Here is a 26,467-nt window from a genome sequence, read left to right on the forward strand (position 1 = left end):
TCAAAAAACATATTGTGTTGTAGAGTTACAGGACCATATGGTTTTTGATGCTGGAAAGTTTAAAGAGGTTCTGAAATGCAAATCTGATTCACCTATTCATGAAGTTGGTAGTAAGCAAAAAGTTGAAGATTTAGTAGGATCTTATCCTCTTCATGATATTGAGCAATTGCAGCTAGTTGGTGGAGTTGGATGAGAGTCTTGGAGCAGCTATGGGGGCAGCGTTTGCAAGAAACCAAGTTTTGATTTTTTCTTGTTGCCTATCAGCAGTACACCATCTCTGCATTCTTATGAGTGGGATGGTCAATTCAAGGTGTCTGTTGAAAAAGAAATGCAAGCTCTATCCCAATTTGATCACACACATAGTTTGATTGAAGAACTCTATTGGAAGGCTCAAATGGATGAGAAATAGAAAGGGGTTAAGGATGAAGTTACTCTCCCTAATCTGCAACTTATCAAAGACTTTTGGGAAATATTGAAATCAGATTACATACACTTGATTAAAGATCGAGATTATGCCTTTGAACTTGCAAGGAAGACCACTAGTGCATTCCAAGGGAAAGAGAGGAAAGTTGAAGAGCTTACTTTTGAGCTTGAGTCAACAAAGGACATGTTAGGAAATACTCAATTGGCTCTAATGGAGTTAGAAGACCAGTTTGCTGATTTCAAACTTTTCAGGGAGCAAGAGAATGCACAAAGATCTGAAGAAATCAAGCAAGTTATTGGTGAGCTTGATAGTCTTCAAGAAGAGTTTGATCTTGAGAACTTCACAAGAAAAACAAAGGTTGCATGTGCAGATTTGGATCAGCAAAATGGAAGTGAGCAAGAAGAAAGGGATGGCTTCCAAGTTCTTGAAAACCCTCTCTTTGTGCTGGATGATTTCAACATTTTTGGCATCAAGATGTTGTCAAAACACAGTTTAGAAGTCGTCCAAGGTTTCATTGCAGCAGCAAGGAGTGAAGATTTCAGATTTGTTACTCACAAAGTAGGGGAGAAAGGACTAGAACGTGGTGATTGCATGCTTGATAACCCATTTCTTGGGTTGAATAATAATAAGGCTCATACTAGTCCATTTTGGGAGTTGGATTTGAGGGCAACACTTGTTCCATACTCCAATGTTGTCGAAGCTTTCATGGTTAGGCTTCGAGGGTTCACTAGAGGAGACATCAATTTCTTAAGTATGCTCTTGGTTCTTACTAGCACTTGGGGATGTTTGGAGTTTTCTTTTGAAAGATCCCTGATGGATCCCTTTTCTGATTTGCTGTAATTTTTATTTAATAAAATAGGTTTTTGTAATTTTCTGGTGATCTTATAGAATAGATAGAAGTGCAGAAAGGGGGTTTGTTTCTTTTTGTTTTGGAGTTTTGAAGATATATATATATATAAAGAAACAGTAAACAATAAGAGTGCGAAATAAGAATGGGAACAATGTTCATAAATTAGAACACTTACAATCTAAAATACTACAACTCGTACCAGGACAATAATCTGAGTTCCTTGTATTCCAGCAATTATCATTTACCAATTTGGAGCTGCTACAAAATGAATTGACCAGCAATGAATAAGAAAGATACAATATGCAGATTTCTAGCTCTTCACACCAGCAACAAACCAAAATGGACAACAAGGAAGAATGACGCCACCACAACTCCCAATGGGCTATAGCTGTAGTCATGTGCCAACTGAATAAGGTTAGCTGCCTTGATGAAACCCTCTGAATGCAATCTGAATCCTCTGCAATCAATAGCACACCCAATCTCTGTCAACCAATGCCCAACACCCTGAAGTATCTACTGACAAACTACTGCTGGGGGCTACGTCCCAGCCAGTATCCAACCTGGGGTTTGCGTCCCAGATGAAGAATCGCTCTACCAGAGAAAATTTGCAAGAAGCAAGTTTTGAATGTGTAAAAGATATCCAAGAGTTAGGTCACAACTTCCTTATAACAACTTCCCACTTAGCTCGAACCCTAAAAGTGACTCAATGGGGCGTTTAGGGTTAAAATGTTATATTTCTCATTTTAAGTTGCCAAGTGTATAGAAAAATGACCTTTTTTCAAATATAAAGAAATCCGTTCGTCGAAAGGATCTGAGTCAAAAGAGAAATATTTAGAAAAGTTCAAGACCTTTCCAACGAGCTATTACACCAAGGGACGCATCCATATGAGGCCAAAAACCCCTTATTACTCCAAAATGGCTATAAACATAGCCTTATTTAAATTATAAACGCTAACTTAGGAAATATTAAAAATATAACCCAAATAGCTGCAAAATGCTCAAATGACACCACAAACCAGAAAGTCAACCTGCCACCTGTCTGTGACTGAAGTCGGAAATCAAGGATCCACTGGCAGTCTCATCCCTAAAATCTAGGGATGCTTCTAGAAACTAGGAAACAAACCCAAATCCTCTCCAAATCCTCTGAAACTGAACCCAAAGAATAATCTCAAGGAGACCCAACCCTGGGTATGGTCATAACCTCCTAAATAGTAGGGATATCCTCCATAAATGTAGGAACTGTCTCCTAAAAATAAGGAATTGTTCCAAACTGATCAACTACTGCCAGAACACCAAGTCCCAGACACTGTATAACCACACTGAGTCTCTATCCATCGCTGTCAACCTACAAGACCCCATAATAAGCTGACTCACATGTCTCTGCTAGATAGATCTAAAGAGGGGACATGACATCTTTTCAGTATGTTGAAGATCACTATCGGCTGGGTGTCCAAGCTCGAGATCATCAACATGGTCTGGTGGAGCTTATTACATGTGGAAAGAAGGATCTTTGGAGGGATAAGGAACAAATTTTCAGACTTGATGGTGTTGTTCCCTTCTTTACTAGCCATTTGATGGTTCCTTTTTCTCATCAACTAGTGGGTTGGGAAGATATTCTGAGCAAAGGATGGTTCTATGTGGAGTTGGAGTCATTAAAGAAGATATTTCCAGTCTTGGATGTGAGCAGATGTGTTGTTTTGGATGAGGATTTCCTATGTTGCAGCAGTTGTTCATCTTCTTGGATGTTGATTTTCTTGAAATTAGATCTCAATTCAATCATTTCAGACTTGGTGGGCTGCTGGTGTACTTTTTTTCAGACTTCACAGTCTCCTCGCAGGACGGATTTATTGTCTCAGATGAGAGGTATGGTGAGTTGGGGCAATCAGTATCTGTGTATGCGAAGTGTTGAAGCTCTAACTAGTGGTTATACTTATGCCCTTTCTTCTACTTATGATTCGGCTAGTAAACCTTTGCTTTCTTTGGTTCTTCATTCTAAGGTTCTTGGAGTGGGAATTGTAAGAGATTTTAGAAGTCTCCATGGTTTTGTCAGAATAATTCTGGGGTGGCTTAGTAGATTCATGTGCAGTTATGAGTATGTGTTGGTCGAGCTCTTGCAATGGAATGCTTTCCTCTTTGCAAAAAGATTTGGAGATGTCACATGGGCAGTTGTGGCTCTGTTAGATACCATATGGAGATGTGTTGAGAAGTTTGATTTTGAGTTGAGTAGACTATCTTCCCTATTGCCTAGGCTTGTGATAGCTAGTGGCTTTGTTGATATTGATTACTCAGAGCTTTATGGGCATGACATGTTGCATGATAGTGATGTCAGTCCTTTAAGAATTTTCAGTTTGAGTATCATGGATGGTGACATTTTGGAGTTACAAGGGAGGTTAATACAGTTTTGGCGTGATGTTTTCACTGATGTCATCAGAGTGGTACAACATCAGCATGGTGGGTTCTTCTTGAGACAGGCATGGGATCCTAGGATCGCACTTGCTTTGGTGCGGATCAGTTTAAAATTTTCGGGAGTTGTGATGGCATTGCTTGAGGACAAGCAATTTTGGGAAGGGCGGATTGTAATGTCCCCTTCTCCGCAATGATTAGTTGAGTGGTCCATTGGCCTATTCCGGAAACCCGTAGGCTATTTAGAAGAGAGAATTAGGGTTTCCAACCTTTGTGGAGTTCTGCACGAGCTTTTTAAGGGTTTGTCAGGAGGGAATTCTTCAGTTCTGCTTATGGTTTCCTTCTGGGTTTTCCATGAACTCCAGGGTGGCATAACATGCATTTGATTCTTTGGTGAAGTCAGAACTTACTATTTTTAGTAAGTTAGGGTTTGGCTGTTTGGTTGATTCAGTTATATTGAGCTTTCCAAGCTCTTTCTCTGGGTGCGAAGATTATGTTTTTCGGAGCAGTATTTCTTGACTTACTATTTTTAGTAAGTGGCTGTGTTGAGCATTTCTATTTTTAGTAGTCTCGGACAGGGTCCTGACTCAGCACAATTTAGTGGTCTTCATCGCACAGCTTCATCCTTGATTTTGGTATTAATTAGTATTGGAGTTATAAGTTATTTAATTAAATATTAATTCCTTATCCTAAGGTTTGATATTTAATTATTTTTATTACTGATTAATTGTGTTATGAGGCAACTTAGGAAAAATATCTATCTGCCAACAATATTGTTATTTTCCTAAGTCAATGGCATTAAAAAAGGTGGCGTTGAGAAAGATAAAATATTTCATGTTTTTATTATTTAATATCGCAAAGTTGTCACCTAGGAAAAAGTTCGAACTTTGCCTAGGGAATTTGGGAAAATTAACGCCATGTCTAGGGGAGGCTATGACATGAAATGAAATTGAATTTCAATGGTTTTTGGCGCCATTTGCATTTGAATTTCAGAGGGAAAAATCTATAAATACAGGTGCTTGGCCTCTCATTTGGTATCAAATGAATTTGCATCGTTATGCTGCCGAATTGGCGACTGAAAATTTGAGCTTCGAAGTGTGGCTTCCTAGCTAAGTCTCAGTTTCGTACTTGCAAGATAGTACCTAGCTATGTCCATGTATTCCCAGTGCTGTTGGTGAGTGAGTTGCAAATTGTGGAGTGTTCTATTTGGGATAGGAGTGTTTTTTGGTTGCTGGTCGTGGGACTGCTGAAAGTGTATTTTTCTCACACCTCTTGACCAGGCGATTCCATCATTCTGGGTACTGGCTCATCCTTCCTTCCTACCACTAGCAATGCATATTGTAAGATTTTAGCATCTTGTTTTGAGTGTGGATTTTTATATTGCAAATCGAACTTCCTAGGTTAGGCGTTGGGTTTTGTGAATGCATTGGGAAGCGTGCAAAAAAATATGGGTGTTTCGATGGCTTTCCTTGGGTTTGTTTTCATTGTAGCGGGTATAGCAATTATTTAGAACAGATTTTGAGTGAATTGGGTGAGTAATGAGAGAGTTATGAGCGTTTTAGTGAATCCATAGGCTGCTGGTTTTGCAATTCCAGCCTGCAGATTTTGATGTTAGCATAAATTTCATGTTCTTATTTGGATATTCAGCATTACTCTCTTCTCACATTATCTTGATTATTGTAAGGTTAAGTAGTAGTACTACTAACCAATTTTGGTTTGTAACTCTCACCCCGCTGAAAAGTGGAAGAGGCTGGCTTGCCGCCTATTTTCAAGTAAATTGTTATTCAGTCCTCCCACTGCATAAGTGGTCGAGTGATGTTTGAGTGTAATGGGACTCTTCGCATGTGTATAGATTACCATGCTCTTAACAAGAAGACAATCAAAAACAGGTATCCAATTCCTCGAACTGATGAGTTGTTAGATGAATTACATGGTGCTGTTTATTTTTCTAAAATTATTTTGAGGTCAGGATATCATCAAATTAAGTTAAGAGATCAAGATATCCATAAAACTGCTTTACGTTGTCATTATGGTCATTATGAATTCTTGGTTATGCCATTTGGTTTAACAAATGCTCCGACAACATTTCAGTCTTGCATGAGTCATACTTTTAACAAACAGTTGAGGAAATATTTGCTAGTTTTCTTTGATGACATATTGATTTACAACAAAACTTGGAAAGATCACTTGAAACATATTGATATTGTTCTTGGTATTATGGAATCTCAATCACTTTATGCAAAGGCTTCTAAATGTGAAATTGGAATGACAAAAAACATATGATCAGTGCTACAGGTGTACAAGTTCATGAGAAAAAGATATGAGCCATTTTGAATTGGCCACCGCCACGAAATCTTACAGATTTACGAGGATTCTTTGGATCATGCAGTTATTACAGAAGATTTGTCAGAGGGTTTTCACAACTTGGGGCACCGTTGACAGATCTTACCAAAAAGGGGGCATTCCGATGGACGGAGGAGGCACAACAAGTTTTTGAGAAACTGAAAGAGGTAATGAGTTCTTGCCCAGTACTTGCGCTCCTAGATTTTAATCAGCCTTTTGTCTTGCAATGTGATCCATTTGGTGAAGGAATAGGGGCTGTCTTAATGCAAATAAACATCCTATAGCATATGAAAGAAGGAAACTTAATAATCTAGAGAGATTGTATTCTATTTATGACAAAGAAATGTTGGCAATCATGCACGCATTGGCAAAGTTTAGACAATATTTGGTTGGTGGCAAATTTGTAGTCAAAACTGACCATAACAGTTTGAGATATTTCTTGGGACAGAAAGACTTGAATGTTAGGCAGCAAAAATGGATCAGTAAGATCCAAGCTTATGATTTCGAAATTGAATATGTGAAAGGTAAAAACAATGTTGTTGCAGATGCACTGTCTAGAAGGCCTGAAATAAATGCACTATCTGTAGTAACAGCTGATTGGAAATCTTTATTGCTGCTTGAATATTCTAAGGATTATTTTCCCTGTGATTTGTTAGATGGTAATATACGAGATGATAAATATAAGGTTGTAAACAATGTTATCTATTACAAAGATAGGATTTACTTGATTCCAGGATCAAGTTGAAAGAGAAAATCCTCCAATCAGTGCATGATGTTCCTTTAGCAGGGCATCCCGACTACTTCAAAACTTACCGGCAGATAAGAGAAAGATTCACCTGGAAAGGACTAAAGAATGATGTCCTTCGTTATGTCAAAGAATGCATCACTGCCAACAAAATAAAGCAGAGCATACTTATCCTGCGGGTCTATTGCAACCATTACCTATTCTAGAACAAAAATGGGAAAGTATATCAATGGATTTCATTACAGGCCTACTGCGATCTCAAGGTAAAGATTGCATTTTTGTTGTGGTTGATAGATTAACTAAATTTGCACATTTCTTATCCATCACTATAGAATTCACAACTGTTCAGCTCGCAGAATTATTCTTTCGAGAGGTGTTCCGTTTACATGGTTTACCAAAAAATATAATCAGCGACCGAGATAGCAGATTTTTGAGTATATTTTGGGGGGAACTTTTCAGATTGACAGGTACAGAGTTGGATCACAGTACGAGTTATCATCCACAAACTGATGGACAGACAGAAATAGTAAACAAGTGGATTGAGGGATACCTTTGTAATTATGTGTCTAGACATCAGGAAGCATGGGCCCGTTGGTTATATTTGGGTGAATACTGCTATAATACTACATATCATATATCTATCGGAATGCCAAGATATATTGAAAGCACTTAAGGAAAATTTGCAATGTGCACAGAATCAACAGAAACTTTATGCAGATAGGAAGCGTGTTGAGCGTCACTTTGACATAGGAGATTTGGTGTATCTCAGACTACAACCCTATAGGCAGTCATCTCTCAAGCGTAGTGGGGTTGAGAAATTGAAGCCTCGATTTTATGGGCCGTACCAGGTGATTCGAAAGGTTGGTGCAGTGGCATATGAATTAGAGTTACCGACCGAAAGCAAAATACATAATGTGTTCCATGTATCTTGTCTCAAAAGAGCTTTGGGTCAACAGGTGAAAGTTTCAGAAAATCTACCACCACTGGATGAGGAGGGCAAATTAGCAATGATACATGAAGTGATTTTGGAGACCCGAGACAGGCATTTGCGGAATAGGATAATCAAGAAATATCTCATTAAATGGCAGAATTTACCATTGGATGATGCTACTTGGGAAAATGAGCAGGTTCTTTAACATCCGGAGTTACAGTTGCTTGCGGGCAAGCAACATTTGGGCAGGGGAGACTGTAATGTCCCCTAATAAATAAGTGGCTAAACCTTAAGTTTGAAACAATATTAATTATTTAATCCCATTCATTAATATAAATAATTAATATTACATGTTCCTATTATTAAAGCTTTTTAATAAACACCGTAACTATCTATTTAATAGTTCTTAACTATTATTTAGTTTTCTACAGGAAATAAAACCAACTTAGTTGGTAAATAAAATGATGGCGTCAGATGAAAGGAGTAGGCGTGGAAGAAAAGATTTGAATCCTGCATGTGTTGATACACATTTCAGAGTTAAATTGCCTTTCGTCAGTCTTCGACTGACCTATTGGTCACACGATTCTAGAGAAGACTCAATTTTGCTTGAAACGGAGTGAACTTCAACGGTGATTCCTGGTGTATGACGCGGGTGTGCGTATTACTGCAAATACGATCAGCGGAATCATGGGGAGCATTCACGGCGTGTCGATGTGTTTTTATGCACATGCGAACACAGAATAAAATACCTAAAGGGTACCTTATCCTCTCTTGAATAAAGTCTCCGAATGCTGAAGATGTTGCGAAAAGGATCAATCGGAATGACTTCAAGGTTCTTTGTATGTAGGATCTCTACGTGTGGATAAGCTCTCTGTGGTATGATGTGATTTTGCTAGAATCACAAGGGGACTTACTCTTGACGACCTAAACGTCTGTTTTGCTGGAATCACAAGATTTCACTGGCTTAGATTTTGAAAAAAGGAAAAAGGACGAGGGCGAGGAAAGGATCTAATTTTGATACTAAGAAATGTAGGAGCAATGATTGATCTTTGATGAAATTCTAACTAAGTCTTGTTTTGACATCACAGGACGGTCTCCACAAGGTTAGTGCGATCTTCGGAGGAAAGCTTTATGATGTTCAGATCATCGCTACAGGCATAGACACCATCAAGCTGATGCATATCAGTGAAAAAGCGACAATTGAAGTTGAGCTTAAGCTGAATGATTCCAGTTGACTACACAAGGCAAGTCTGCAATCAACAAACTGCTAGTAGTATGGAAATACAAATTTCACCATCAATCAAACACATTTCTTCCACTCATCTAATAACATGAAATTAAATCTGAGAAGTATAGAGACCATGCAAATTGTTGAATCGACCCATAGATTTCACCATTTCTTCAATGAAGTTTTACAAGTCTTTTACAACATCTTGGCAACAATCTTTGCCTTCTCTCTCTATTCTATTCTAAGTGCTATTCTATCAACTGACTATCCACTATTAGCGAACTATTCACCTTCTAACTACTGACTAACTATTGTTGACTCCTATTCACTAACTATATCTTTACAAATGAAGAGCCAAGGCTTATATAGTGCCCACAATACCATTCAATGGCTTGGATCAATTTGAGATCAATGGCCAAGATTTTACAATGAAACCCTAATTAGGGTTTGTTACAACAAACTTGATTCTGACCAATGAAATAATTGCATTATTTGGACACATGTCTTCTCTGGAATATTCGACCAATAGATAGCCGAGGTAGGTACATCGAAGTTTGTGCCACCTTTAATGAGTCGGGTACATTGAATCTGGACATGCTGAGGTGGACCGACCCGACTGGAGGAATGATGACTAGGATGCCACCTTGTCTAATACTTGGTTGATTCTCAATTTGGTGATGCTTTCCTTCAAATGCTGGACTGGAAGATAGATGGGGAAGGTCGTCCTTAATGAAACTGGACTAGAGGAGATCGTCCTTGTCCTGACTTGATCTTCTTTGATGAGGGTCCGCCAAGTAGTTGATCTTCCGACTCCGGGGGTCGCCATTTGATGCCTACACAAAAGATTAAAGTTAGTCCTTGAGCATCATACCTTAAAGCATAGAAATTAAGACTTTTCAAGGGAAAGATTCAAGATATTAATTTGAAAATGTCATGATAAATCCAGAATTCTTCATTTTTCAATTAATTATGAATGAAATCAAATTCTCAAGACTTAGACCCTTTTTTTAAAAAAATTGCTATGAAAATCAAAACAAGCCTTGAATAAGAACTTCAAAATGATTCTTCATACCTTCCCTTGAATGCTTAACTATAAAACCTTGGAAAATGAAGAAAGAAGACTGGATTTTGCTGGACAAGGGTTGAATTGTGGTCTTCCTTTGGATGAATTACGCCTCCATTAGCCTTCAAAAGAGCTTCACCTTCTTTAGCCTCTAACACTTAGCAAAAATTCGCCTCCAATCTGCTGGATTTCGCTCCTCAATCTGCTCCTCAAAATCGCACTTAGAAGGAATGAATGAATGATTTGAAATTTGAAACAGCACTCCTCCTTTATATAGGGCGCTCACCCGAATTTCCCTCAAGGCCGACTTGGCAAATAGGGCAAAAAATAAAATAAAATACCTCTCAAAAGATGGCCGACTTGTTTGTAAGGGCACAATAATGATTTTGAGCGCTCACTTTGTATTTTTTAAATTTTAAAATTAATTTTGATGCCTTCAAGGTGGATTTTCAATTATTTCAAGGCCTAAAATTAATTAATTAAATTGCCAATGCCTTAATTAATGCGAATTTAATTCAACCTCCCAAATGTCTTGAATTTGGGTGATTTAGTGCAAATTGGGGAATATCAAGGTTTGATTGAGGCTTAATGAAGCTTCCTGATGATTTCGCCCTGGACCCTCTGGAAGGGTCAGGAGCGATTTTTTCAATTTGGTCCCGAATATCCCATTCCTTGACTCCAAAATCTCCTGGAAGGTGAGTTCATACCTAATCATGGGTCGCCCCTTCTCGTTGTATTGAATTCTGCTCCTTGGTGTGTTATTATTGGATCTGTTGTTACCCTGCCGATTATTTCTGTACCCTTCAGGTGAGGCGTCAGAGTTTTCCGTTGGCTTCGGCGGTGTCGTTGACGGCATGGTTTGGTCGGGTTGGGCGTAGAGCACTTGTGTGCTCCGTGCTTTCAAGTTGTATGAGCATTCCTTAGTGGAATGTCTCGTTACTTGGTAGATGTCACATAAAACTTTACGGGGACAACTTCCTTTAGTGTGTCCTTCAGTCTTGCAGTCAGTACACTATAGTTCTTTTCCTTCCCTATCACTTTCTTTGTCACCTTTTAAATCCTTCATCATCCTCATCATATCCTTTCAGAGTGCTTGCACGGTTTTGGATCCCCCGTCGTTGTTGTTGTCCGTGCTGTCACCATCGCTGGTCCGTCGCTTCCCTCGGGATGTCTTGTTTTCACTTTCAATATCCATGGCGCGGTTGTAGGCTTCATCGTACGATGGCGGAGGGAGCACTTTCATTGTCCTTCTCAGGGATGGTACCAATCCTTCCACGAACCACCGCTTCTTGAGGCCATTTGCCGGCTGGTTCTCCATTTTGTTAAGTAGTTCCCTCAGCCTTCTGTTATATGCATGCACACTTTTGTTTTTTCCTTGTTTGGTGTTGTAAATTTGTGCCACAATTTCATTGTCATCTCGTAGGAGTTTGAATTCTTCCTCGAAGGCCTTCCTCAGATTGCTCCAGAACATTTTATGCTGAGCATTGAGGTTTGTGTACCAATCAATAGCTATTCCTCGCAGAGTGGCCGGAAATCCCTTCACCCAGTGTCCCGATCGTCCTGGCCGTTTGCTTCCCAGATGGTGACGCATGTCTTGCAATGCCGTACCGGGTCCTCTGACCCGTCGCCCATGAATTTTGGGAGTTTCTGCTTCTCTGGGGTGTGTGCCATCGTTATTTTGTACGGTTTTATGCAGTGCCTAGAAATGGCTATATGCTGGAAAGGTACTATGTGTCCGGGAGGTACCGTACGCTCCTGGTCTGGTCGGGCCCCTGCCAATCGGGCTTTGGTCACCTTCGCTTCTATAGTCCTTCCTTCCCGGGGTTCCCGGATGTGATCTTCCTATTTTGATGCCCTCTGACAAGAACAAATTTTTAATGCCAGACAACGTTGCTTCAAAAATAGTGGTGCTCTCCTCGTGCAAGTCCCGTACTGCCTCCTCTCCTTCTTCACTTGATGTTGAGTGTGGGGGTTGGTCGGCGAGATCTTCCTCCGCTACGTTTGGAAGTGGCAGGTTCTTGGCGACCTCGGCCAACTCCTTCCACATACAGGGTTTGTGCCTCTCCCAACTACGACTCCGACTCACACTCCGACTTCTCCTGTGTTTCTCCGGACTCCTCGAGTCGGCAACTTCCCTTACCTTAGTCGCCGCCTCCTGTCGGCCTGTTCTTTTATGCGGAGAGATCTCCGTACAGTTCCCTCGTTTACTCCTTCGGTAGCAGTGGTATGTCTGTCTTTGTTCGGCCATAGGGGCATCAAGTGGTAGAGGTACGACGCCGACTAGCCTCCCTCTCCTCTTCCTCCCTACGACTCGGTTCCTCGTACCATTGGAGAACTTGTTGCCGCCGAAGTTCCTTTGTCATTTCCTCCCTTTGGTCTTGGAGTGCAATCAAATTCCTGGCGAGTAACCTTGGAATACTCCCAAGTAGGTCAAAGATGGGGGTGCTGACGGTGAGTTCACCATGTACCGTGCCTTCCAAGACGGCTCTCTCTTGAGCCTCTCGCTGCACGTATTGCGTGACCGACACGTCCCACAACTCCACCAAGTCTGTCATCAACTGATCCTCTCGTTCCTCTTCCGCGGTACTCTCTTCGTGTGTGTCGCTGTCCACGACAATTAATTGCTGGTTAAATGGTCGGCCCATCAATTGCTTCCGCTTGCCGCCATAGTTATCTCCTGGTTCGTTCAGGCAACGGCGCCAAAATGTTTAGTCCTAAATGTATAGTGGCGAATAATCAGATAACACAGTACTTCCTGCACGTACCAAGTATTCATGGAACGGAACAATTGCATATCACAACATAAATGCCAAATGATAATAATTAGACCACAAAGTTATATCTTTCTTCCAGTGTTCAAAATTGTCCCTACCTAATATCTCCCCTGTCGAGGTTCCAACCAAACAATATAAAGACCCGACGGTTGGTCAAGTTGCCAACCGTCACCAACTCCCAACTACCTGACGGGAACCTCTCGGCGACAAACATAAACATAACACAACATAACACACTTATAAATATTATTCTTACTAACATACATTATTTACACCTAACAGCCCTTAGAAGCTTCAAATCTCAAAATATGATTAAGTTTCAGCATTGATCATGTAAATCACACAACATGCAGGCCCCACTCACCCTTTTCTTTACAATCTAACTTGACCTAGTAATTTATCTATAATCCCAGCCAAATAAGGAGATTCATTTAGTTGTTCAATGAGTTTACTTATCTCATACACTCATTTTTTAAGATAGTTTAAGAAGTGTCCTTTTCATTGCACTCTACACTAAACTTTCAAGGTAATTTAGGCATCACCTTGTTTGTTGCACGTTTACAAGAAAAAAATGATAATAGAGTGTTACTGAGTAAGTCATATGTTCATGGAAGAAGTTTTTGAAGTTTGTAATATGGTTGGCCTAAAAGTTCCAAGGGAATTTGTTAAGTATTCTCTTTCAATGAGAGAATGCTTGGAATATTAAAAAAAAGCTTTCTTATACCATCTTCAGAAGTTCAGATCACCGCTATAGAAATAAACAAGCTTTTTCTTGGGAGAAGCTCATGATCTAATAATTTCTTCCCATCTCTTGAAGGCACTTGGAACTAGTTGAAAATATGTTCAATATCTTCATAAAAATTCTGACAATATTTCAATGAAAGATCTCACTTATTCTAGAATATAACAATTGAATTCATGTTTGTATGTGATTGTTGTTTATCCACTAAGTTTCTACATTCAATTGAGATTCATTAGTTGTCATCCTTTCAACATCTCTGTCACTTCTTAAAATTCCTATGTTTGTTAATAACTTAAATACTTTTCGATACTCATGCCCATTAGCTGGACCTCATAAAGATAACAAAAACTCAATTGCTGAGTAAATCATGTTGTGCTAATCAGTAGCATAAATGCTCTTATATGCCAAGCCCATGAATGCCATACATTCTCCCAATCCATAGGCCGAGTGTTTAAAGTCCCAAATGTGGTCAGTATCAGAATGGTTGATGCATAAAATGTGTTGTAATGAGGCAAGATGGTTCACAATATCTATTTATCCAACCTTGGTATGGGTCCCTTTCTCCCCTGTTTTGAACATTTAGGAAAGATAAGTACTTGACTCTATTAGAAAATTCAAAAGAACACTATAAGTGATTATATTAGAGATAAAACTGGTTTTCATACACAATTAAGTTTTGGTTTTTACAGAATTAAGTATCTAATATGTAATCCAAGCATTTCCTTTCACGTGCAGTTGAAAAATGATTGTTTCAGTAGAAGAAGGCTTGAAAAAAAATACACTTCTTCTAAATTTTCAACTCAAGCTTCTCAGAAGACAAAGAGTGCGTTGATATCCTCTTCTACAGATCAATCTCTGCCAGCTATCGAGAAACAAGTGAGTAACAAAAAAATGTTTTTTAATCTTTAGATTTGAAGTTAGAGTTTGGAACTTGAAGGCTAAGCAAGTACTGTTATATTGGATTCTTGCAGGATCGATTTGAACGTGTTGTGAATATCACAACTGATACATTAGCTTTAAAAGCTTGCAGCTATGAGAGACTAAAATTTGAGGTGACTATAGAAGCTAGTCATTGTCTGTTTCTACATTAGATGTTGAGAAAAAAATTATTAATTTTTTGCAACATAAAATTAAGATTGGACATTGTAACTAAAACCCTATCTACCATTGGAGACATCACATGCCATTTAGTTTTCTTTCATCAACTTTGCAAATATATGCCTTAATTTCAGTTGTTTATGAAAAAATGGCAGCTAGAATAAATCCATTTATTATGCTTGAACATCTTAACAAATAAGACCATTCCCTGGTCTAGCATCAATGAACCTTTAGTCTTAACCTATAATCTACATCTTACTTTATGAGATCTTGGTCCATCATAGATAACCTGATGAAGCTTGCTTTATAATCTACATCTTAATTTATGAGGTCTTGGCTTAGATTTTTCTCTGATCCATAGTGTTTCACTAAGTTGTCATGCATTCTGCAGTTCTTGTTTTGAATATCTTGTGAATGTAGTCTCATTCTAACAAGGCATAACAACATTTAATAGAATGCCCTATTTCTGAAGATATAATTGAATGCATTGTGAATAATGTATTTACTCCGTTTCCCTATGTTACTTACATAAAGCAACAAAAATCAAATCATAAGAAATAATTCCCTATTACTTTTTAAAGTGTAACATAACCTTCCAATGAGCAAGGTTAATGTGTTTGTCACACTTAAAACATGTATTCAAGTTTGAAAAACTAGTTTCCATAGAGGCTATTTCATAACTAATTCTAGTGACAATTTGTTTCTCAGGACTTATTTACCTGTGAGGACTAAATTATTGCAGTTCAAATTTTCTTATTTGTCATCCTAGAGATTTGTTACTTACTGCAGACCACATCTTTTCATTCTGAAGGTAATCTGGTTGTCAGCATGATTTTGGCTACCCTGTTATTTTGTTTCCCTCTTATGAGTTCATTCATTGCCATTAATTATACACCATTTTTCAGTCTTCATAGTTATATGATGGTCCTCACATGGGGATTGAAAACTTGAGTATGAAGCATAGTTGAACTACTTGCCAACAACAAAAACTCGCCAAAGCCCGAAAAAAAACTTGGCGAAAACTAGGCATAAAACTCGGCAACTTAAAAATTTGCTTAAATTTAATTAGAAATGCATTTTTTTTGCAACATTCAATGAAGAGATGCATCCAATGAGTCAATAAATGAGTACACAAAAGAAACAAGCCGAGTCTAGATACATTTGATTGATTTAAATGCAAATTGGGTACAAAATGGCATCCTCTAGTGGAATGCTGATGGCTGATAGATTGAAACAAAATGAAATAGAAAATTGTTTTTGTAAAACTAAAAATAAAAAATACATCAAAACATTTTACATCTTCCTCTTCCTAGCTCTAGTGAAAACTAGGGGAGAGATAGAACTAGAGGGTCTAGTCTTAGGAATCCGATGTGGCTCTTCCACCTTGCCAAAATGAGGTTGAGGGGAGCACCCCTTGCAGGGGTTTGGGAGTGAGAGAGAGAGGTAGAGAGATAGGTCTAGATCTTGGGGGAGAGAGGCGAGAGTGAGATAGAGAGTGGTAGAGAGAGGGGATAGAGGAAGAGTGATAGGAAGATAGATAGGTCTAGAATTTAGGGCAGATAAACTGAGTGAGATAGAGAGAGTGAGAGAATGCTGATAGGAGCCTACTTGATTACTGAAATTTGACTAAATCTGAAAATTTAAAAGATCTTCTAAAACCTAGAATTTGCATTATAACTTCTACAGATCTGAAACCACTTCAAACATCTTGCCAATATATACATGAAATATAACTATGACGAAGAGAATGAGACTGACTTGAAAAAAAAAATAGATAATTTTTTGACATGTTTGGGCCTTTTTTTTATGCAGCCAAGTTTGCCAGAGCTGAGTTTTTGTGAAAAACTGGCCAAAAACTCTGAGTTTTTCCCAAAAATTCCATGAGTTTTTGTGTGAGTTAATGGCGTAAATACTCACAGAGCAAAAAAACTTGCGAGTTTTTCAAGACTTGTCGAGTATTCCATGTATGGTACAATGTAGAGATAAAGATCAATGTATGAAGATCCATATGCCACAATTGCCTCAATGTCTGGGTCTTTTTGGCTGTTATTCACATGTTTGCATATGTAGATTGGTTAAATTGAGGAATTTTTCTTAATCTTTATGGATTTGTTAAGGACAATGTTATTGGTGCTAGGGAGTTTACTATGTCCTCTTAGTTGATGTAAGGAAAAAAAATAGCAGGTACAACTAATAGAAAACACGTATTTTCCTTCTTGATTCTAAGTGTTGAATGATATGATAAATGACAAGAGTTGTAGTCAACTGTTTTCTAAGAACTAATTTAGTTTTCTGTTATTGTCTCTTTTTGATGACATGAAAGTTGAAATTCTAAGGGAATAATTGTTATTGCGGCCAAGTAACCCTTACAATAGTTTCTGATTAAACTCTAAAGCTCAGAATTTTGTGCATGTCATATCTATGGATGAGATTTCATAGAAAATTATCTGATTACAGCAGACTTTTGATTACAACAAACATGTATCAGTTTGGAATTAAATTTGAATTGAATACATTGAGTACAAAATGCAGTATCTTTGTCGATTAATTTGCACCTCTTCTTGTTTTTATCCCTGCCTTGTAGGTTGAATATGGACTGAAACGAGGAACGACAGATAATTCTTATATCATTAAAGGTCCATCAGGAACAGCATTGATAGATGTACCAGATCAAGCTTTCACAGATGAATACATCAGGACTCTCACGAACACAAAAGACATTGCCTTGCTAAAATATGTTATTATTGGACACTTGAGTCCTAAGCGGATAGACAGTTTGATTGCTCTTGGCAAATTACTAGAACAGAAACCTTCATTTGGTAATTTCAAATTTTCTTTCATTGTTTTAACTTAGGTATGAGGCTTCCAGGTTAAGATGTCCATGGTGTTTATTTGTCCATAGAACATTATAGTATTCCTAAATTTTTGTTAGATAGGAAGCAAAATTTAGAAGCAAAAGGGTAATAATAGAACATTATTCTATTCCTAATATTTGTGTTAGTTTTCTGTAATAAAGGATTTGCAATTTCTTTTGGTCTAGATCAATACAGTAAAAGAATATTTATTTCGTTTTTAAGCTTGTGTTTAGGAAGGAGAGATGGCAGTAGTTAGCTTCTAGAAGCATTTTGAAGATGCCTAAGGCTAATATCAACTAAGATGGCATATATTAGTTGGTTAAGTGATAAATTGAACAAGTGTGAATTTTTTATTCCTTTTTAATGTGTAGCAGAGCATTTTTGACAAATATGTAATAATAAGTTACCAACTACAATGATCTCTTCAATGGAATATGTCTTGCCTTGTCCATTTTTTGCCTGAAAGAGTTGTAGAAACCCAATTCATCCATGCTGTGAGTTGAATTCCAAACCAAGCCCAACAAAGAAACCAGCTTTTCAAGAACTCTGTAATGTAATTCCTAAAGATTGTCTTTACAAATTGCAATTACAGGGCCACTAGAACAAATTGAAGGGGTAGGAAGTTGATTTTTTTCTTCAACTATAAGGCAAGGACATTTATAATCAAGTGAGACAGTTGAATGCTACTGCCATTGTTTGAACAAGTGGTGGCTGATCAAGGACGCTTATGAGAAACAGCAATGACTTTTCAACACAGATGGAAATCAAGAACCTCCTTTGAACACAAAATGCATTAAGATTCAGTTGTCAAAGTATGAAGCGTTGGGTATTATGGATAATTCTTGCATTATGCTTGCAAAAGGCAACAATTCATCAAGTCTTTTGCAACCTGGAAGTCTTCAATAATTTTTCAGATGGTTACAAGCTACATTCAATTTATTTTTTATTGACCTTCTTTTGGCATCAATCTCTTCTAGCGAATTCTTTGTGTTGGCATTTGATGTTCCGGTGATGCTCCGGTGAAGATTGGTAGTTTTTGATGATTGCAGATGCTTAGGAGTTGTCATTGATGGCAACTCAGCTTGTTGATTTGATCCGGTATGAAGTTCTGGTTAACCGGTAATTTGGAATATGTCTTCTATGATCAGCTTGCCTAGTGAAGCTCGATGTACAGGTTTAAGAGCACCTTTTATTTTCAGTGAAGTAGATTTTGGTTTTTGTGATCAAGGTTGATTTGTTAAGTATCAGAAACCTGTTATCATGCAAGTCTACTCTCTGGTATTGATTTTGTCACTTGTTTGAAGATCCGGTATCTGGTTGAGAAACAAAGAAAAATATTCTTTATGTTCGATGATGTAGTGTGTCTTTGGATTGTTTTAGTTAATTCCGGTGGTTGTAATTGCGTTTGGGAGTTATGTGAGACCTATAGGAAGCATGTGACAATGTGTTTTGGGTTTGGTACAAAGTTTTTGATAAGATTGGAGCCAACTTGTAGCTACATGTTTCATGTTGTGTGTTATGCAATTTTTGGAAGCCCACCTGTTGATAGGGAGCTTGATAGGTAAGTGCTCAAAAGGTTAATTTGCTCATAAAGGTTCAATATGTTACCCAAAGACTTGTTTGAGTCTGTTGTATGTGTTTATGAAGTCCTTCTTGTGGTTGTAGTACCAAGCAACTCATGTATCACTTTCCTAACAAACTCCCCTTTGGTGAAGGCTCACTCCCATGCTCAAAATCTACTCAAATTTCTCACTCCACCCATCTACACACCCTCAATCCCTGTTCTTTGGCATTCAACCCTCTGTTTTAGAGTTCTTTAGGGGTCTTTTGCATGGACAAGTAAGGGCAGCAAGGTTTTATTCTAGTTTTGATGCTCAAAGCTTAGTTTAAGGCCCATAGCCTTGGCTTACTCAACTAGGCAACCAAAGGGTCCAAAACCTCCAAAGGGGCTACACGCTGTCCAAGGATCCATTTGACATTTGTTTCATTGTCTTAGGATGATCACATAAGGTTTAACAAGTTCCCAAATCCTCCTTACAAACGGGTTTGAGCATTCTTTCAAAAACTGTCATTTTTGTGTGTTATGCAACAAAGGGCTACTAGCCCGTGGAGGCCTAATTGACTCTTTTTTGCTCACCTAGCCCAACGATGGGCATTTCCACCATAAAACTTGTTTTGGATGATGTCTAGGAGGTCTATGCTTGAAGATTTTTTAGGTCTTGAGCTCCATGAGGAAGGTTTAATGACTATCCACTTTTTATGGCACAAAATAAGGGTTTAGTGAAGGGTTTTGAGCTTGCAAAGTTTGATTTGTCAACTCCTTCATGAACCAAGTCCTAAAACTGACTGAGGAAGTCTTCCACACCTAGGAGAACACTATCCAAGCCATTGCCACTTGTCATTTTGCCAAACATTTGGCATACTAACTGAAAAATCAGAAAACTGTCCCTGTGACAGTCAAATCACTGCCCTTTACCAGCCATATTGCTACTCCTCCTTTAGGCCTGCATCACAAGCTGTTTGATCTGAAATTATACCTCAAGGAGGTCTGAAAAACACTAATCAACTTCCCTATTACATTGCCTTGTTCAATACAAGGCTTGGATTATGCCTTTAAAGCATTACATGAGCATTTGACAAGTATAATTCACAAAAACAGTGAACTTACAAAATCAGAATGATTGAATGGAACAAACTTATTCTAACACTTCAAGATGATGCCAAACAACCTTTGTCACATGTCCAGACCTCTTCCTCATTCATTTGTTCACTCCAAATTGCTTTTGGGTGCAAATCTTGAGTTTTTGTTCATGTTACTAGCCAAGCAATCAACACTTGCCTAGTATTCGCTCAAGTTCTTCTTCCAACCACACCTTTGGCACAAAATAGAGAATATGTACAGTATATACATGTTTTCCAACTTGACTAAATCCATTATGTGGGATCCCAGACCTGGATTAGTCAAGTGGTGACATTTTAGAGCTTCAAACCCTTGACAGGGCAGCGAACTGGCAAAAACTAAAAGATTTTTTTTGATAAACCAAAACACAATAAAAACCCTAACACAAAGAATGAAACCTTCATACAACCATGACACAAATTCCCATGAAAGAATAGTACGGAAATATTGCTCTGTACGGACTGTTACATAAAGGAGAGGAAAAACAGTCATAAAAGCCAAAATTCCATGATTTTATTCAAAAGCTCTTGCTTATGCAATCACCAACCCTTTCCAAGGAAAAAGGAGGCTTTATATAGTTTCTCCAGTTGGTTTTCAAGCCCTATTACGGACATGAGGCTTCCATAACTTCATTTTGCAAGAAAATGACAATTTTGACAACTTTTCAAGCCAAATGACAACTTATTCTTGCTCAAAAAGGCATTTTTGACAATCTAGCCTTATCAACTTGTCTAAACAACTTATAAATTCTTAAAAACACTTAAAAACCATGTTTCAATGCTCTTGAAGGCATTAGAAGACCTTTTTGGCAATTTTGCACATTTTTGCCAAAAATTGTCAACTCAAGGCCTAAAAGGCAAAACTTGATCTCTAGAGCCCAAAATGAGATCAAAACCACTAAACATGACACAAAACAACCTAAAACAACATAATCAACCTAACACAAGACTTTACAAACATAAAAGAATTAAATACACAAAAATGAGAATTTTACCCAACTAGGTGCTCTTGCACCACTTGTGGAAGATTAATCTTGGTAATCCGGATATATATGACTGATTGGGATGATGCATTAAGTTTGTGGTAAAATTTTTTGGAGTGATTGAGCGCATTTTCACGTGTGCATTTTGATTTTGGTTGATCCAATGAGCAGAATAGAGTAGAACATAGCAGTTTAGTAGAACAATGCATCGGATCATTCTGTGCCTAACCGGAACTGATATTTGGCATAGTCAGATGCTATTTTCAGTTCTTCACTTATTGTAATCAGTTTGTAATCTCTTGTAAGGTAGTGAGCCTTCCTCCAGAGTTGTAGCCTTGTTTTGTAACTTGAGTAGTGAACTCTAGGCAGTGTGGCTGAATACAAGTGCATTCCCTTCATGTAATATTGTTTGCTACTGGATATACTGGAAGAATATTGTGGGTTCAAATCTGTAATGTCCACTTCTCAAGCATGATGTTTCAGTTGACCGATGGCCTATTTCGGAGACCCGTAGGCTACTCAATGGGTGAAATTAGGGTTTCCAGTTTTGGAGGTTGTTGTTGCTCGTGAATTAGAGTTTGGATCGCGGATTCTTTCTGGGTTTTCAAAGAGCTTCGCAGGGGTATGTCAGGCTTTGCGTTCCGAGCACTTTTTGAAATTTACTATTTTTAGTAAATTCTATTTCTGGCAGTGGCCCTGATTATTTCGGCAAAGTTGGTTCTCTTCTTCAATTGGTTCAGTTGGCTTCGTCACTTTTGGCCTTGGGATGTTTTTGGAGAGATAAGTTCATTTCATTTAAATAATGTTATCTTTTAATGTTATATTTTAAAGTTGACCCCTTGGCCTAGCTTCATCACTTCAAGTTGTTTTAAAAGGTGGTCTTCAAGGGTGGACACATCATGGAAGGGATTTAATATTTCCTAAGGTCTAAAATCTTGCTTATGAAAAGGAGTGCCAACTTTATGAAGAGAAGTGAATTAAAATAAAGGTTAATTAAAGCTTTTAAAAGTGGCGCCATCTCTTGGAGGAAAATTCAAATGTGAAATTAGGGCGCACTTTCTAGAAGCCTCTTGAGATTCCTTGTTAAGCTTATAAATGGAGGCCTCTCCCCTTCATTTGGGCATCTTATGTCTATTATAATGTTACTCTGCCGGAATGGTATTGGGGTTGCTTTGAGGAATGAATGCCTCCTAGCCTTGGCATTGCTTCTTGCTTGAAAGATAGCAACTAGTGGTGATTTAGTGTAGTTGTGAGAGTTTGTAGTGAGGATTGCATTGTAGCTTGAGTTGTGCTGGAAGTTCAGTTATTTGCATTTCATTTCATTTTCGGGAGTCGTGGTTAGCAGGGCAGATTTGTAGTTTCACTCATATATTTCAAAATGAAAACATATTCATTCTGGGTATTGCATATTTCCTCTTGTTTTGGCTGGGCGTTCCTTTGTGCAAATTTGCAGATTCTAATATGAAGTGTTTTATTTTATAGAGAAGAATCACCATTCTTGCCTGGCGTCACTACTGGGAATTGCCTTGGGGTTCGTATTAAATAATCTGTTGGGTTAATGTCTGATTTCTTGGTATTGGTTTGGTCGCCTCCTTCATAGGAAGCCATTGCTTTTGGTTTTGGGTCATTCGGACTAGTATTGAGAGAGTAATGAGCATTTTAGTGATTCCATGGTGTTGCTGATTAAGCATTTCAAGTGCAGGTCTGTCATAAATCAGAATATTAAGATTGATCCTTGAGAAGAATTTCTTGGACTTATCATTTTTGTTAAGCCCAAGAGAGTCTTCTATATTGTTGCAGCATTGTATAGTCTTAATCTTATGATCTTGGCAAGCATTCACTATCAAATTGTAAGCTGAACAGTAGTACTGACAGCATTTCTTCTCATTTTCATTTCACGCTTGTTTTTTACATTTAATTCCATTTCTAAGTTCTTAGCATCTCCGCCATACGGTAGCTCCATTCCCACCTTGGGTTTGAAAGCACATGCTTGGTGTCGAGTTTTCCTTTCAACAGTTGTAATTGTAAAGATCCTCTAACCATATGTTAGTCCATCTTGGGCACATTCTTGGTTAGAGTTGCTTTCAGCATGCACTAAGATCCTCTGACCATATGTTAGTCCATTTTGGGCACATTCTTGGTTAAAGTCACTTTCAGAATGCTTTAAGACCATCTGACTTGTTGGTGTCTGTTTTATCATCTACCAAACATTAGGATAGGATACCCGAAGGCATTCTATCCTCTCTTGAAAAATCACTACTGATTCCAAGGTCTATATGTGCGAACAAGCTACTTTAGTGGAATAGCTTCTTGGGTAGTGTATGCTGAAATTTTCAAGGGGGACTTACGTTTGACAAGTATCTTGAATTGTTGGACTTAGATGGATTTAGCAATTTTAGGCTCTTGTTTTTTTTGGGGATTTTCTGGGATTTAGACTTTCGAACGAAAAGGGAAAAAGAGATAGGGTTTAGGAAGGCTAATCTAATCCTATGAATTCTGGAGATGGTATCGACTGGGTGCTCTTGAGAAACCAAACCTTGCTTCGCCACACTAGGGACAACTACACAAGGCCGGTGCAATCTTCAATGGGTTGTGCTTATGATCGAGATGTTGGGATGCACAGGGGATGGGCTCAGACTAACTTTGTACGGTAGAATGGAAATCATCCATTTACCAAAAGTATGAGCGGAGATACACCATCAATTGACACTTATCAAATCCTTCATTCAAATTAACAACAATGAAAGCAAATCTAAATTAATTCTAACTAAGTGTTGAGGCAATTGAAACCACGCAAATCATTCAAATAATAGAGATTACAAAGCAGGGCACATGCAATATATTATCTGGAAATGACCTTAAGCAACAATATATCAAAAACCTCACTCTCGAGGGAAGTGTTGGGTGAGCGATGGTGATAGTACGGATGAAGACAACGATGGGGAGTCCAAAACCGTGCAAGCACTCCGAAGGGATATGATGAGGATGATAAAAGAACTAAAGGCTGACAAAGAAAGTGGCAAGGAATGAAAGGAACTATGGTGCACCGACTGTAAGACAGAAGGGAACACTAAGGGGAGTTGCCCTCGAAAAGCCTTCTGTGACATCTGCCAAGTAATGGGACATTCCATTAAGGAATGCTCGTACAACTTGAAAGCATGGAGCACACAAGTGCTCTACTCCCAACCCGACCAAGTCACACCGCCAGTGACACCTCCGAAGCCGACAACAAACTCAGACGCCTCTCTTGGAGAGTACCGAAACAACCGACGGGGTAACAACAAGCCGAATAATAACACGTCGAGCAGAAGAATTCAATACGACGCAAAGGGACGACCCATGATCCAATGCCGGAAATGCAACGAATGGGGTCACTTTGCGCGGGAATGTCAAAATGGAGATGACGCAGGAAGTTTGTTGTGCAAATGGTGCGGTCCGGGGAATCATGAGGACACAGAGTGTCCAAAGGAAAAAGGGGTGACTATGCTGGAGGTAGAAGAACCAGAGGAAGGCGTACTGGCAATCACAAGATTGCAAAACAAGAAAGCCATGTATCCTGACCCTCGCACAGAGAAGGAAAGACTCCAGGAAGCCAAGGTAGATATTGAGCGGGCGATGGCAGAAGAACGGAGTGCCTCGCACCCGGCTGCCAGTACCCCACTCTGGTTAGGACCGAAAAAAATATCATTAAGCAGATGTTACAGACCACCATACTCATGCGGGTATCTGACCTTCTATAGACCATGCCATAGTTGAGGATGGCCCTGACAAATGCAGCCGGTGACATCACTATCGACTAGGAACACCGGACGATGACAAAACCACATAGTACGGTTCCGGTGAAGGAACCTGGTACGGATGCCATGGACCCTATGCTGCTCACGATAAGCATTGGACGAAAACCCGTCGTGGTGGAGATGGACATAATGGGACAAAAGCTCACAAACACCATTGTGGATGGCGGGTCGGGAGTCAACGTGCTATCGGAAGAAACTTGGAGAGGTCTTGGCAAGCCTACTCTCTGGCCACCAACATTCCATCTCTTTGGTGCGGATCAACACGACATCAAACCCCTCAGGACTCTCATGGCACAAAAGGTGGTGATCGGGACACAACAATTCCTTCTGGACTTCGTAGTCATCCCACTGGAAAGAAAAGCATACGACGCCCTCCTCGGAAGGGGATGGATGATCATGGCTAGAGCCAATCATAACTGGAAGAAGAATACACTCTCAATCGAGAGTGAAGGTCGTAAGTATGTGATTGACCTGAGGAATCAGTCAGTCAGTGAAGAGCTCGCGTCGTCTGACTCCAACTCAGATGACTCAAATAGGTGGGAGTGGGGTTCCAAAGGAGACAGAGGAGGGAAGGAATCCAACGAAGGAGTGCCAGAACTGGATGGATGCTCTGAAGATGGAACAAGTTCGCTGGCTGGACTCTTCCAATGGGAGATGGAGGACTACGAGGTCTTCCACCCGGAGTGCTACATGCTGCAAATATGCGAGATTGGGTAATCAAGTGGCGGTATAGAAGAGCAATCATTTCCCCCAGAGTACGGAAGGTACTAGAAGGGAATGGCACGAGTGGATGACACACCAGCCCACCAGTTTGAACGAGACAAACCAATCAAGTACGAGGAAAGGGATGTGAAAAAAATCAATCTAGGCAAGGATGAGGACCCGCAGGTGATACTCGTAGGGGATGACTGGAACCTTGTATTGAAGGTGGCGACTTTCAGGTTATATTTGGAATACAAGGACGTCTTTGCCTAGACCTACAAGGATTTGAAGGGGGTACCACCGGAATCGTGCGTACATCGCATATCCCTCGTACTAGGAGCCCAACCCATATGGAGGAGACCATATAGGATGAACAAGAACTACGCGACCAAGGTGAATGAGGAAATCAACAAAATGTTGGATGTTGGGATCATATTCAAAGTGGAAACAAGTGACTGGGTTTCCCCAATAGTCATTTCTCTCAAGAAGGAAGCTAATCAGATAAGGATATGCGTGGACTTCAGGTACCTAAACGCAGTAACAATCAAAGACCCATTCCCTATTCCATTCACTGACAGCATTCTGGAAGAAGTAGCTGGGCATGAGATATACACATTTTTGGATGGGTTCTTGGGATACAATTAGATAAGTATTGTGGAAGAAGATAAGCTAAAGACCACATTCGTGGTGGAGGAGGGGGTGTACGCCTACAATCGCATGCCCTTCGGACTATGTAATGCACCAACAACCTTCCAAAGAATAATTTTACACATTTTTGACAAAATGTCCGTAGAAAATTTCAAGGCATTCTTGGATGACTGGTCGATTTTCAGTGATCAAGACACCCATC

The 26,467-nt window shown here is 39.1% G+C and overlaps 1 protein-coding gene across 2 annotated transcripts in view; it reads left to right on the top strand.

Moving 5' to 3' along the window:
* LOC131030829 (uncharacterized) overlaps positions 1 to 26,467 on the top strand; it is a 154,543-nt gene that overhangs the window by 61,217 nt on the left and 66,859 nt on the right. For both annotated transcript variants that reach the window (XM_057961748.2, XM_059209064.1), the window contains exons 2-4: positions 14,239 to 14,379; positions 14,475 to 14,555; positions 17,186 to 17,420. In XM_057961748.2, the coding sequence (XP_057817731.2) occupies positions 14,239 to 14,379; positions 14,475 to 14,555; positions 17,186 to 17,420 (457 nt within the window). The remainder of the gene's footprint in view (positions 1 to 14,238; positions 14,380 to 14,474; positions 14,556 to 17,185; positions 17,421 to 26,467) is intronic.

The sequence above is a fragment of the Cryptomeria japonica genome, chromosome 7 (assembly GCF_030272615.1).
Source record: "Cryptomeria japonica chromosome 7, Sugi_1.0, whole genome shotgun sequence".
NCBI lineage: Eukaryota > Viridiplantae > Streptophyta > Pinopsida > Cupressales > Cupressaceae > Cryptomeria > Cryptomeria japonica.